The sequence below is a fragment of the Choristoneura fumiferana genome, chromosome 8, assembly GCF_025370935.1.
Source record: "Choristoneura fumiferana chromosome 8, NRCan_CFum_1, whole genome shotgun sequence".
NCBI lineage: Eukaryota > Metazoa > Arthropoda > Insecta > Lepidoptera > Tortricidae > Choristoneura > Choristoneura fumiferana.
In genome coordinates, this window is record NC_133479.1 from 12,522,519 (window position 1) to 12,536,644 (window position 14,126).

Genomic DNA, 14,126 nt, shown 5'->3' on the forward strand with positions numbered 1-14,126 from the left:
GAAATTTGGAACACTTATGTAAATCACGTGACAACACAATAATCTAGTAGTGACATCCTGGTAGTCCAGCCAGGATCGTCTCCGCAGGACGGAAATCTTCAACGGTTAATAGCATCGACTTGAAATTTGATATGCAAATGTAGTTTGGGTGACAATCTAAGTACAGTTAACAAAAAGTACAGTCAGCAAAAAAGCTTGTAAGTATTCAAAATGTCATTTTTATGGTTAGGTTATTTCATTCATTCTCCTTTTACCGGTGGTAGATTTTTTTTTGACATTCAGAAGTGCTTGTTTTAGCCTAAATTGAATAAAGATATTTTGACTTTGACTTTGACTTTTATGCAATTTGTAGTAGGTAAGTAGGTACTTCATGTAGCTGTGCGCGTAATCATTCACTTCAACTCTCGTGCACAAAACACAGATAAGTAGTTCAGAAGTCAACCTCCTGATGTACTTCACTTTTTAACCGACTTCAAAAAAGGAGGAGGTTCTATGTTCCAATGTTTGTATTTTCATACCTACGCTCGGTGGTCGCTCTAAGGTTGTCAACTATGGCTTATGCACCAAAAAACTATCGTGGTAGTGGCACCCGTATCTAGTTGTTTGATTTATTGTCGAGAATGAAACGGGAAGAATAGAAACATAAATTAATAACTAAAATATTTTAATTTTAATGTCATTGTTATATTATAAATTTGTCACAGAAAAAAATCTTGCGACGATTTTGTTATTGGCGAAATTCACGATTCATCATCCCAGCCTATATACGTCCCACTGCTGGGCACAGGCCTCCTCTCAGAACAAGAGGGCTTGGGCCATAGTTCCCACGCGGGCCCAGTGCGGATTGGGAACTTCACACTCACCATTGAATTGCCTCGCAGGTTTGTGCAGGTTCCCTCACGATGTTTTCCTTCACCGCAAAGCTCGTGGTAAATTTCAAATTCACGATTATTTAATTTAAACAACCGTTCACTGAACAGTTATAATAACTTTTTTTGTTGCTCCATTATTGCACAAAAAAGTTCACAGACGCGTGTCTCAAGCGGATGGCACTCGCGCTCGCACTGGTCCCAACCGGTCCGAGATATCGTGTCCGTGAGCAGTGTCTATGTGTGCGTTGCTAGAGCGCACTTGTACGGAGATTGATTTCTGAACTATCTGTGTTTTGTGTCTCGTGGCACCACCGATGTATACTAAAAAGCAATACATAAAAAAACAGAGGGACATACAGAAAATTTTCGATTGTAAGCAATAAGCTTCCTTATCACTACAGAGCGATCTCTACCGAATCGGCTAGTAACAAAGTGTATTTTAATCAGTTGCAGAAGTGTAATCAGCAGCTAAGTATTAAAGACGCATCAAAGCCCTCACAATGCCAGCGCAACCGTCGTGGCACTATCGCCACCATAATCCCGATAACGACGCGTAATACCATGTTATCGCGCTAATGAGGGTTTTCACAGAGGCGAAATATTGCTAGATGGCGTTGGTATCGTGAGGTCTATTTGACGTTTGACGTTTGCTTGCGATTGGTTCATATAGTTTTTTAACCAATCACGAGAAAACGTCAAATGAACCTCAGGATAACGCCATCTAGCGATATTTCACCTCTGTGAAAACCCTCATTGGCAAATTTGCGAGGATATTTTGCAACGTTGCTGTATTTTCATTTGACACTTTCAATCTTCCGGACCTTCTTTCGATTGGCCGTGGTAGCCTAGTATAGTTTTACCTATGGCCTCTCAGCCAGAAGATCGTGGGTTCAAATCCGGGCTAGCACTTTTGAGTAATTTGGACTTCATAAGCGAAATTACATTTGAAATTAATTAATCAATTTGACGAATGAATCGTTAAGTTGTTAGTGACCCTGATTATTACGAAGCTATAATAGCGGTTGCGGGTTCGATCCCCGTGACGGGCAAATATTTGTATGATGAATACGAATGTTTGTACTTGAGTCTTTGATGTTTGCATGTATTTAAGTTGTTAACGCCGTGCATGTGTGAGTGCGGCTGGCATCTCATACACACCAGCACAACTCGAGGCAGTCGCGCGCGCCGCGGCTCCACTTCATTCGGCCAAGGAGCGAGCTCGCGGTCACTCGCTTCCTTCCTATATAATTTTTCATACAATTTTGTAATAATTTTCATTAATATACACGCTGTTATAACCAAGTCTGAGTCGCCTACGTTATTCTCGAACCTGCGCCAACATAAGTATATATTATTTATCTTATCTTTATACGTATGTCTATCCGTTGTCTAGTTAGCACCCATAGTACAAGCTTTGCTTAGTTTGGGGCTCAATGGAGTCAATTGGTGTAATTTGTCACAAAATACTATTATTATTACTATTATTACTAGCTTTTTCCCGCAGCTTCGCCCGCATGTAATTCGGTTTTCGCGCGCTGTTCCCTCCAGAACTGTACATTGCTCGGGGATTAAAAGTAGCCTATGTCACTCTCTGGATCATAAACTATATCTATGTAAAAAATCACGTCAATCCGTCTCTCCATTTCGACATGAAAGACGGACAAACATACACACATACAAACACACACACTTTCGCATTTATAATATTAGTATGGATTAATTCGAAAACTTTTTGGCCCCAACGGCCTTCTGTTCTCCTTGTTATATGGCCTGCTCATTGCCGATTCAACGAGCTAATTCCCTTGGCCATGTCGCCATGTGGCGTACGTATATATCCAAGATTCGCGAACAAATATTCGTATGCTTCATAAAAAGCTATATTAATAGGTGTCAAATCCTCTACAACCACTAGACTATTTAGGCTATCATATCGTCAGACCCTACAAGTCAGAGAATTTACTTCGAGCAGCGTATTGAATAACCATTTCATATTTATGTTTGCATTGAAGCTAACTTCTCCGATCAATCTTTGTCGGATAAAACTGAGAAACTGATTAAATATAAATTTATCGAAAGCTAAAGGAACTATTTAAAAATAAGTAAGTGACAGTCAGCGTCATTTCATGCTTTGCTTATTGCATAACACAACATCCCACTAATATTATAAATGCGAAAGTTTATAAGTCTGTTTGTTTGTTTCTTTGTTACCTCTTCACGTCTAAACCACTGAACCAATTTGCTTTTAAATTCTTTCTAATAAGTATTCCTTTAAGAAGAACATGCCAACAGTTTGGCCAGATACTTAGTAGAATTTATCAAGATTCTTTGATCAGTTTGTAGGCGTGATTAATATTGATATTAATTGTATAGGTCCATGCAAAATTACAGCATAGTACTAACAGTATCTTAGCTACGCCGCGGATGGATGGACCGACAGAGGTCAGTTTTGTTATATCGTATCGGACGACATGTCAAAACTGTATTAGCCTTGTTAGGATGATGGAATCCTAAAAACTTGAAAAGGGATGTTGGTCATCTCAAAACGGAACGCTAAAATTGTATGTATCTGTTATTGTTTGTATCTGTTTTATAAGAACCTCATTGTATTCCAAACAAAAAAATGAGCTAAAGCTCCCAATTACGACCCTCGCTCATATACTCGCTCGTTAAATATTGATATGGATACTATAAGCCTCCATGACGACGAAAATAGCCATCTTAATTATTTTTTATTTCTAGTAAAGCCATCGGAATCTCGTATAGGAACGCTTATTAAAATTTAGGTCTGTATGAATCCCTTTTGATGTTACATAATTTATGATCGGATAATAGTTGGCGAAGGGCGCTAGGGTTTGTAATTTATAATGTTAGTAGCTCTTGCCACAAGTTAAGGACAGTTTATACAAAATTATGAATTTTTGATTCAAATTTATTGTTATAAACTCTTGAGAATTTGACTTCTTCGTTTCTTGTATCGTGTAAATTTATGTTCGAGTTAACAAATGTTCATGATTATTTAACGATTTAAAATACACCGTATTAAATTTCCTTTCATAAAAAAGATGAAAAAGAGAAAAATCAAAAACATTATGAACCTTACCTATATCATGGAATATTTTGGCGAAAATGGTTGGCAAATTTTCAATTTCGAAACCACGAATTACAACCTAACATACGAACGTTGCAAGTTGAATAAAAGCCTTGTAGAAAGTCGTGGTCTTGGCTACCATGGTTTGATCTCTCAAGCAGAGGAGAGTGAATTCAAAACCGGGTTCCTCTGAATTACGAAAAGGGTTCCGAGTTCGGAAACCTCTGAATTTTTGAAACTCATTTGGAGACATTTAGAATTTAACACGAACTTTTTAGGTAGCAATTCAATTGTACGAGTATGCATGAAATTACCAATCCGATAACGACACAGTTTTCTAATCGTGCTACAAGTATAACGTATACTTTGAATTTCCATTAATTTAACTCATCTGAAAGTGTGATTTCTAAAATTGGTAAAAAAAAACTCATTTCTCGTGGCCAATGATATGGCTATAGGTATGCTTTTCCAAACTGTTTGCATCCGAATCATCCACACAAAACTTCAATATTTTCAGCGTAAAGCCTGAATTCTTTGATGAATTTTTGAATTGAATTTAAATTCAATTTTAGCGTACCTAGTGGCTAATTTAAACAGGCGTTTTCTCTCTTCAATTTCCCATGGTTCTTGATTTGTAAGTAAAGCTGCTACTAGAGAAACCGCGAGCTGATAATCAGATAGTCTGTCTTACCCCCATAGTTGCTAGATTTTAACGTAGAGCTGGTACCGAAGAAGCCGCTTAGCCGCTGGCACCTGAAGGGATTGTACAGTTTGTAGCTAACTAATTAATCTGCGTGTCGAGGCGTGACGACAAGCAAGAGCTTAAATTTTCGCGTTGACGTCAGTTACACTGCCATCATAGACCGTTTTAATTAATGGGAGTTGATTTTAAATCTGTTTGCTTGTTTCCCTACTCAAAAGTCACTGGCTAAAATTAATTTTATAATCGTCATTGTGGCATTCTTTATAAAAATTGGCCAAGTGCTGGGTTCCTTACCAATATGCGGCAAATATTCCAAAATATTAAGTTTTGATCGATTATTACTTATTAACCCGTCGAGCGACTTAGGCACACACCGTGTGTCTAACGCCACCTGTCAGTGGCCAAAAAAAAACAGTGAGAGCGACTCTCGCAGTTGCGGACAAAATTCGCTAGGCTGTAAAGCTTACTAAGCTGTGATAGTCTTCCTTTAAAGTAATTAATATACTACCATCATCAATACTAACTCTGTAAAACCACAATTGAAACACAAATATAACTTTGAACGGTTTTTATGACCTTAAGAAGTATACGTGATTTCTTAACGTTTTTCTTAAGAACGCCCATACAAAGTCGCGCTCGTCTGACTAAATCAGTGGCCACGGCTCGAAAGAGGCGAAAAATGGCCAATTCTGTCGCGTGGTGAAAGGAATAGGTATTTAAGTTGTGACAAAAATATTCACAACTTAATTTTAGCGGTAAACAACCGACTTATAGATTAAAATAGTACAAATTCGGCGATACCGCACGTTCGGTGAAACGTACATTTACCTTATACATTTTAATAAGCTGTATAACCTTCATGCATTCCACAAAATTCATCACACTTAAATTGCTCGAGGTGTCAGTTACACTAGTTTAACATAGTTGGGAACCAGTGGCATTACACCTCGTGTTAACAAATATTTACAGTCACCTTCTCTGGTTTGCTGAGATAATTATTCATGAGTATCGTAGAGTCCAGAGGTATTTTAGGGTTAATTCATACCGAGATGCAACGCACCGCAAGCACTCCTACTCAGTGGGAAGATTCGTCAACGAATAGATAATCATTTGCCGAATTCAGTCGAAAACAAAAATTAAGCTGTTTATTATAAATGAAATAAAGTTACATTATTTCTTGTACCCACTTAGTTAAGTATTCAATTCTCTTCGCCTTTTTGAACTCAAGAATTGTAGATAATGTAGATTATTGTAGATAATGTGTATGTTTGTTTTTTCTGTTAATAATAATTATTATAGTTCCTTTGTACTTATGTTATAGTATTTATGGGCGCTTTGGTCCTTACTGTAAACCTGTAATTGAGAATTATGTCAACTAATTAAAAAAGAAATTCAATGAAATGTGCCGTCTTCCTTCGTGCCTATTTCCAACGTCGCATCATTTTTAGTTACCGAATCATAAACGGCGGATCGGCAAGTGCAGAGTAAGCGTCCACCAACGAGATGGACGGATGACCTGGTTAAAGCCGCGGGTTCATGGTGGATGCCGGCCGCTACCAATAGAAGCAACTGGAAGTATATGGGGGAAGCTAAGTCCAACAGTGGACGTCCTACAGCTGATATGCTGGTGATGATGATCATTTCTAGTCACAAGGCTTGTCAAGTTTAAAACCAAGTACATTATTTTCCCATCTAGTTCGGCTATCACAAAAATTCTAACTACTGCAGTTGTTGTCCACGAACTTAAAACTTAACACTAAACTACTACAGAGAAAAAATTACTTGAATAGTGGCCATACTTAAGAGAATCAAGCGACTAAAGAGACTCGAGTCATCATTCTGCTGGGCACAGGCCTCCTCTCAGAATAAGACTTGAGTATATTCCCTTTAGGCCAACTAAATCCAAGTTTAGCTATTGTTCCAGCAGGCATAAAACAAAGTTTTATTTTGTTCATTAGGCCCCAACTGTAAAACGAACAAAGATCCGTAGCCCTTGTGTACCTTAGCGTCGTGGGACGGTGCTTGTAAAATAATACGTTATTTTCAAATACTTCCAAGGGTTTACTAGCCCTGACCTTTGTTGTGGTTTTTCAAATTGTTCTTATACATAAATAATTCGTTCTTTCATTAGTTTGGGTTAAGTGATTGCTTTTCTGAGGTAGGTACCTCTAATACTTTATACGAGTTCATTAGAACAAAGAATAGCTACTTTAGGAATTTAAAAATACAATCCTTTTGTGGATGTCAACTTTAGCTTGTCTTTCTTGACGATTTTATCTCTTTGTCTATTTTAAGTTTGTGTACCTACTACATTATTTAAAGCAGTATCGTAGTTTTCACTATTTTTTACTTTTAAAGTCACTCTTTCCCTATTTATTTCTTTAACCTGTTATTTGTCTGTGTCCCGAACAAACTTGTTTTATTTAATTTATATCTGATTGCTCCTCTTATCCACTTGAAGTTTGACTGGTAGAAATTTCTTAAAAGGATAAGTTCGCCTTTGAAGATGATCTAGTTATTTATATTCAAACTACATCAATCAATCAAAATGTAATCAGTGAGAAATATTTTTTAAAAGATATTGCATTAGAAGAGTTAAAATTCTACACAATTTCAACTAACGAACAGATGAAAAAATAATTATATAGATTCATGGCTAGTGAACGTATCTGTGGCTCGGTCCAGTGATCAAAGGCGTGTTGTGGACTATTCCCCATCCACATACATACTACATACATACAGGCTCTGCTCTAGCCTATAGAATTTGAAACACGACTGTGGCTTCAATTTAAACATACATTATTGATGAAGTCTGTAGCATAATTTTGACGTAGCATGTTAGGGTTTATCTTGTAAATTAAGTAAACATAAAATGGTGTAAATTTTACGGAAACACCTATATGTTTGTGTACATGTGTATCATATACGTAAACATATGTAGGTAGGTATCTTTCACAAGTGTATAAAGATATTCGTATGACGTTTTCCTTCACTGAAAAACTCTTAAAAAATTTCAAATGTAATTTCGCACATTCATTCCAAAAAGTCAGAGGTGCGATAGATCAAACCCACAGATAAAGATTACACTAGATAACGCAAACACCTCAAACTTTATGAAAACCAACCGTGTCACTTTTTTATATCTACTGAAACGTCTCAAGAGCGAATTAGCGATGTGAAATCCCCGATGTCCGCGTAAAATCGATTCAAATGCGCCGACCGCCCGCGCTTTGGGGCTCGAGTCAGTCACTAGTCATGAGTCAGTTAACGCTCAGTCTTTGTATGGGGCCAACCCCGACGTTTGGTCGGGGTTCGGACACTCGAAGTAGATGCATTTGCGTAATCTAGTGTAATCTATATCTGTGGTCAAACCGCTGGACTACCACGGCATTATCGATCTATGTATCACATCCAATATCCAAGTTTACTTGTTCTGAAATCCGCAATGTACAATCGAGGAAACTGGAACAGGTACCATAGAAGAATCATTCCATGAGTGCCCAAGAACCCTTCTGGATTCATCCGGGAGGAAGAGCACTGCTTGAGCCAGTGCACAGTCATATATCTCTCGTATCGCTAGTTTCTACTAGCAAGCCAAATTTTCAAAAAAAAAACAAAGAACTTACAGCTTTACAACTTGCGAAGGTTATAATATAATTCGTACATGAAAACTAAAAAATTTACAAGTTTCTTATTTATTCCTTTGTCTTCATCCAACTACCTATCTGGATGCCAAATTTGAATTTCTAGGTCATCTGGAACTGGGTTATAATTTTGATCTATAGGCGAGTCAGTGATAAGAATGTCGATTTTTGGATGTTAATATCTTATACCCGTTACTTATAACTGTTTGAGGTGTGTTTGAGAAATTTAGAGCACATATGTATCTCATAAGTCTCAACAAATGAGCCAAATTTGATATGTTTATGTGAAATAGTTTTTAAGTTATGAGAGGGTCAAAAGTGGCTCAAATGGTTCGTGTAAAATTACACACGGTGCTGCTCGCCAGTTCTGTTAGCTTGAACTTGGCTTGACACGCTACCGCGTGTCTCGATACGCGATTCAAGTTCCTCAATTGTACATTGGCCACTCCTCTGCTTGGTATAGTTATACATGTACTCGTAGCACAAAACACAACTGTACTCTTCTCTTACAAATAAACTACTTAGCGTTAGTTAATTAACAGTGACATAAGTTGGGTAAAATACACAAGAGTTTGTCAAAGTTTTGTTCCCGCGAGACGGAGCGACCACAGCGCATGCTGTACTTATGAGGTGCTGCTTGCTTCTTGTTTTTAACTGACTTCAAAAAAGGAGGAGGTTCTATGTTCCAATGTTTGTATTTTTTTTTATGTTTCGCTTTGTAGGGCGTTACAATATCGACGGTGAAGTACCAAGACCTCCTAACTGAATGGCCTTTGACATGCGATTGAGGACCTTAGCACCCCCTAGCTAAAGCTATCTAAGTTGAAAGTTCGAAATTTATCAGTTCGGAGGTCTTGGTACTTCAACGTCGATATGTAACATAAGTACCTATGATCTAAAGCCTTCGTACTCGGGAAATAAAGTTTCAAGTAAAGTCATTTTGATTTAATTAGCAATGTAAGGCGATCCAATTTTAAGACAATAATAAAAAAATGACACGTTGGTATTTTTGCAAGTAACCGCTCATTATGACGCTTACTAAAGAAATCTATTGAAGGCCTTTGTCCAGCAGTGGACGCTGGACGTTTCCCGATGCCACGCCGATGATGATGATTATGATTTTTATTTAATTTTGTATGATGAGATAATACAAATCAAATTTTGATAACAGAGAATTGTTATAAAGAAAATTCTTCACTGTTAAAAAAATAGTGTATCCGTCATTGTAAAACTAGAACATTTTCTCCCATGTAAGTTACTATTCATTCATAAAAAAAACATAATGCTGTGCACTTTCACACGGTTTAATTTTTAAGCGCCCCATTTTAAGCTTAAACGCCGGAACAAGGATTCGAACAGACTACAACAGCCTTAATTACCTCCGCTGGCTCAAAATCCAGTACAAATTACAATCGAGAGGGCAAGTTCATTTTAGAGCCCTCTGCATGGCTTCCAGCCTTTGCACGAGTACTCCGGAATCCGGCAGCGTCAAAGATAGGGAACAAATTCGGTAATAATCCTGTCGAGGGGGCTATAAATCACTTTGGACTTTTGGACCCCTTAATTTCTCGTGTAAGGGCCAAATTCGAGTACTATAAGCACGGTGTATAATGATAGCTTGTGATTAGCAGAAGGATCGGTCTTTGTTAGTGTTACGATGCTTGATTTTCTCGATTTTTGTCGTATTTGTTGTAGTTTTGTATGCAAAGAATTTGATTGTGCGCCCGCCGAAACCGTAAGATTTTGCGGGATAAAACTATCCTGTACACTTCTCTAGATATTCTAGAAATTTCAAAGCAATCGGTTGAGTACTTTAGGCATGAATGCATAACAAAGACACAAATAGGTATACTCACTTTCACTTTTATAATATTAATGAGGATTTATATTTAAGTGCTGATTAGAGCAGTTTTAGTCACCATATTTTTAAGAGCCAATTTTAAGATCCCGATGCTACTGTCCCAAATTAAGTATTCTTCATATCCCCGGCCCCTGTCATCGTAATCTATGACGAAATTGCAAATTTCGCCTACCTTTATCAAGGGAGCTTGAGATGTCAACGTTCTTAACCAAATAACATTACGTATGAGGACGCTTGGAAGGATCTTCTCCACCTCAATATTTTATTAATAGGAATGTGTGCGAGTGTTCATTAACAAATGTTGTTTAAGTAAAACTTACAATTGTAAGTATTTTAATTAAAATAGCACAATAATAAAATATTAACTCACTTAAACCCTAAAAAAATTAAGTCAAAGAAGACCGTGTTGTCTTCCATGTTAGATTAGTTAGATAGAGACAAAAAGAAGTTCATTTCAAACTAGGGCAGGAGAACTAATTTTCGCGTGACTTATCTGCGTCTATTTTGTAACTAATGGATCAGTATGTAAGTTATTTTTATTCATTGTAAGATGTGGTTATTGCGGTTTCAATTAGTCTGTCATCAAGTAATTTGTATTCGGTGTATACTCTAAAATGTAGAGTCTAAATATAACATACTGTTGGCAATTATTTTGAAGCGAAATTCATTCAATACTGTAAGTTACCCAATGCTTTTTATTACAATAATTATTTTTTTTATATAAAATCTTGGTATATTTCAAAAAAGTAAAACATTTTATTGAAAAAAAGGAAGTTCTTAATGCCAGACTTTTGTGTAATTTTCGTTAAATAGAGGTAGAGATTAATGGAGGCAGACATACGCGTGATAAATTTTGCAAATGTTGAGTCATCTACAGAAATAAGCGACTGTTTTAAAAAGGTTACTTATTAATAAAAAAAAAATATCACGGACAAAGTCAGTCCGATGTAGGTAGGTATAGTGGAAGCAAAAATATTTACGTGTTTAAAAAAACACACACATAATTAAACCTTAATTATGCCCATGCTAGGATGAAAAAAAGACGTCGAGAGCCGAGTTGAGTCAATCAACTTCTTTTTTGCTCTTACGAGTATTTCATGGGCATACTGCTTCTTTTGTCGCTAAGGCTTAAGAGCCGATTCTACATCGATAAGTATGGGGAAGCTCTCAATTAATATTACATAACTTACCCAAGCATAACCAATCTGAAGCAGTTTTTCGGTGGCGGAGCGGAGTCATCACAACCCTGTGGCTGCACGCTGGGCCCCGGCGACCGCTCCGGCTCGGGCTCCTCCATCTGGCCAGCCCCTCGCCTGCACAGCCAGGACGATCCACACTTATCCCGGGCATCTTCGGGAGGCGACGCGAACTGACAGCGCCGCGGTGACCTCTGCCGCCCCGCACTAGACAGCGAAGACTTCAAAGGCGACGGTGGCGCCCTCACTGGACTCGGGGACGCTCTGACGGGAGATGTAGACACTTTCACAGGCGAAGACTGGAGGGACAGTCCTCGTTCTGCCGTACCGTTCAGCATTGTAAGTGTTAAGAGTCATGCGGTCTCACTGATCTTAATGACGTTGCTTCCGATTCACTCATCGTGTTTATGTCACTGAAAAAATACGGAAAACTCTTGTTGGACAAAAGCTGCGTAAAACTGATGTAACCTAAATATGTGTATGTAAGTACTTCCTTTTTATTAACTAAACATCTATTTTCATTTATAGGTCATAGGAGAAAAAAATATTAATTTATTGCTATTTTTGATATAACATGCAAAAGCTATTTCGGGTAGTAATACCAACGTACAATGGTGCTGTTTTCTTTCTTTATTTGCCTTCTAGTTCAATCAATTCAAGTTTTTTCTTCACCTTTTACTATGTCATACTTTGATCTTAGATAAGCACATTTTAAATATTGCTTTAACAAAGCGCGAAAGTAAAGACGGATACCGTGCACTGAAATAAATTATCCTATCCGCTCGTACGCACAAGGTCATTGGTTATTTCCACTCTAAGTTTTACCTATAGGCCCTTTTCCCTATTTAGAGCAAAGGCGTCACGACATTCGCGTCATCAAACTAAAGGCAATTCCCAGTCAACATCAAACACCTGTCGAGTCCCAACGTTCATAAATAATAACAATGAGTGTGGGCGGAATGCTGCCGAGGAATAAGGTAACAAGTCAGTCAGTGTTTAATGAGACGAGGAGGACATTTTACTTGTGTAGGTGATTTTCAAAGGTATAAGGCCGTCTGAAGGGAAGCCTGTCCCAAAACTTCTCCGACGTATTAGACGTTAGCAAAGTGTCACATTTTTAATGGTCGTATTGATTCCACTGCTCCAACTCCTACAATGAGTTTTAATTTTAAACGAACTGATTTTTAGCCAAAATGTGCAAGTCGAAATTACGATTACATTTACCTGAGATATGAGATTAACCTGAACAAACCAACAGACAAAGAGAAAATAATTTAAAAAATTGTTTCGGGTTCTATTTGTGTTTTTCTCAAGTATTTTTAATGTACAAACACCAACCTGTTAAAGTTTTATTATACTATTATATAGTAGGTACCTATGTAATGCAAAGATATTTGAAATAAAACGCATCTATGCCTTCTTAGAAAAAATTAAAATTTTGCACGATAGTCAAAACGGCTTCAGAAAAAACCGCTCCACGACTCTAGCGTTATACAAATACGTACAAAAATTATAGAAACAGTAGATAGTAAAAAATATGCAGTAGGGCTTTTGCTCAACATGAGCAAAGCGTATGATGGAGTTAGCTATAAAATTTTGTTAAATAAATTATATAATTCGGGAATTAGAGGCTTGGCCTATGAATGGTTTAAATCATATCTTTCAAATCGCTCTCAGTATATTGATATAGAAACCACAGATCATCAGACGGGGAAAATTAACCGCATAAGATCTGATAAAGCCCCTTTTATGGGCTCTATTCCCCAAGGTAGCGTCCTGGGATGATGCCTATTTCTGATTTACATTAATAACCTTCCCACTGTGTTGGATGACCATTGTGTGCTCTTTGCGAATGATATTTCTATACCTGTGCCCTCCTCGAGTATTACAGCAGCAGAGAGTAAATTAAACAAAACACTACATCAAGTTACTACCTGGTTAGACATCCATAATCTTAAACTTAACCTAGATAAAACAAAAATTATCCAATTTAGGCCTTACCAAAAACTTCCTTTATCAATTAAGGGGATCCCATGCCTTTTTATTTTTTTTCTAGCTTATTATATTAACAACAACGGCTTTAAGTAATATAGTATCCCATACTTACTTCAAAGTTCATTGTCTTCGAGATATTTGGCTTTAACTTTTGTGATAATTAGTTTCAAATGATAACCCTCGACCAGTTTTTAGAGTATATGTAGATTTCGTATATGTTAGATCTTTCACTCCGATAGAGATACGAAATAAGTGCTTTTTCAGACAATGTTTAAAAAAATCATACAAAATGAAGTATTCATTTTTTTCAAAATCCGGTAGACAGAAATGGAGTTAAAAGATTGGAGAACCGATAGCCGTTTGACTTATAATTCTATCTGTAGTGCAAAAGTAGGAGATACGATTCAAAACTTGTCAAAAATCGATGAAAACCTCGGGTAGCCCCTTAATTACAGCTATAATAACACTAAATTAGAAACAGTAGGTTCTGCTACCCTATTAGGAGTATACACATCTCAATTGGAAACAGCATATCGATAAATTATCAAAAAAACTTTCGTCCTTTATTATGTGCTCTCCATCATCTCAAACGCGTGACTGACTTCCGAACGGCTCTCACAGCATACTACGCTTATGCCTATTCTAGAATATGTCACAGCCTTGTGTTGTGGGGACAGTGCTGTGATGTTGAAAAATTTTTCATCGTACAAAAGAAATGTATAAGAATTTTAGCTAATATTGACCAAATGGAATCCTGTCGACCTTAC

At 37.2% G+C, this 14,126-nt stretch overlaps 1 protein-coding gene across 1 annotated transcript in view; it reads right to left on the minus strand.

Annotated features, from left to right (window-relative positions):
• The window catches only part of LOC141430540 (GTP-binding protein Rhes), a 63,393-nt gene that overhangs the window by 23,751 nt on the left and 25,516 nt on the right, over positions 1–14,126 (minus strand). The window contains exon 2 of the mRNA XM_074091290.1: positions 11,359–11,777. Within this exon, the coding sequence (XP_073947391.1) occupies positions 11,359–11,702 (344 nt within the window). The 5' untranslated portion in view covers positions 11,703–11,777. The remainder of the gene's footprint in view (positions 1–11,358; positions 11,778–14,126) is intronic.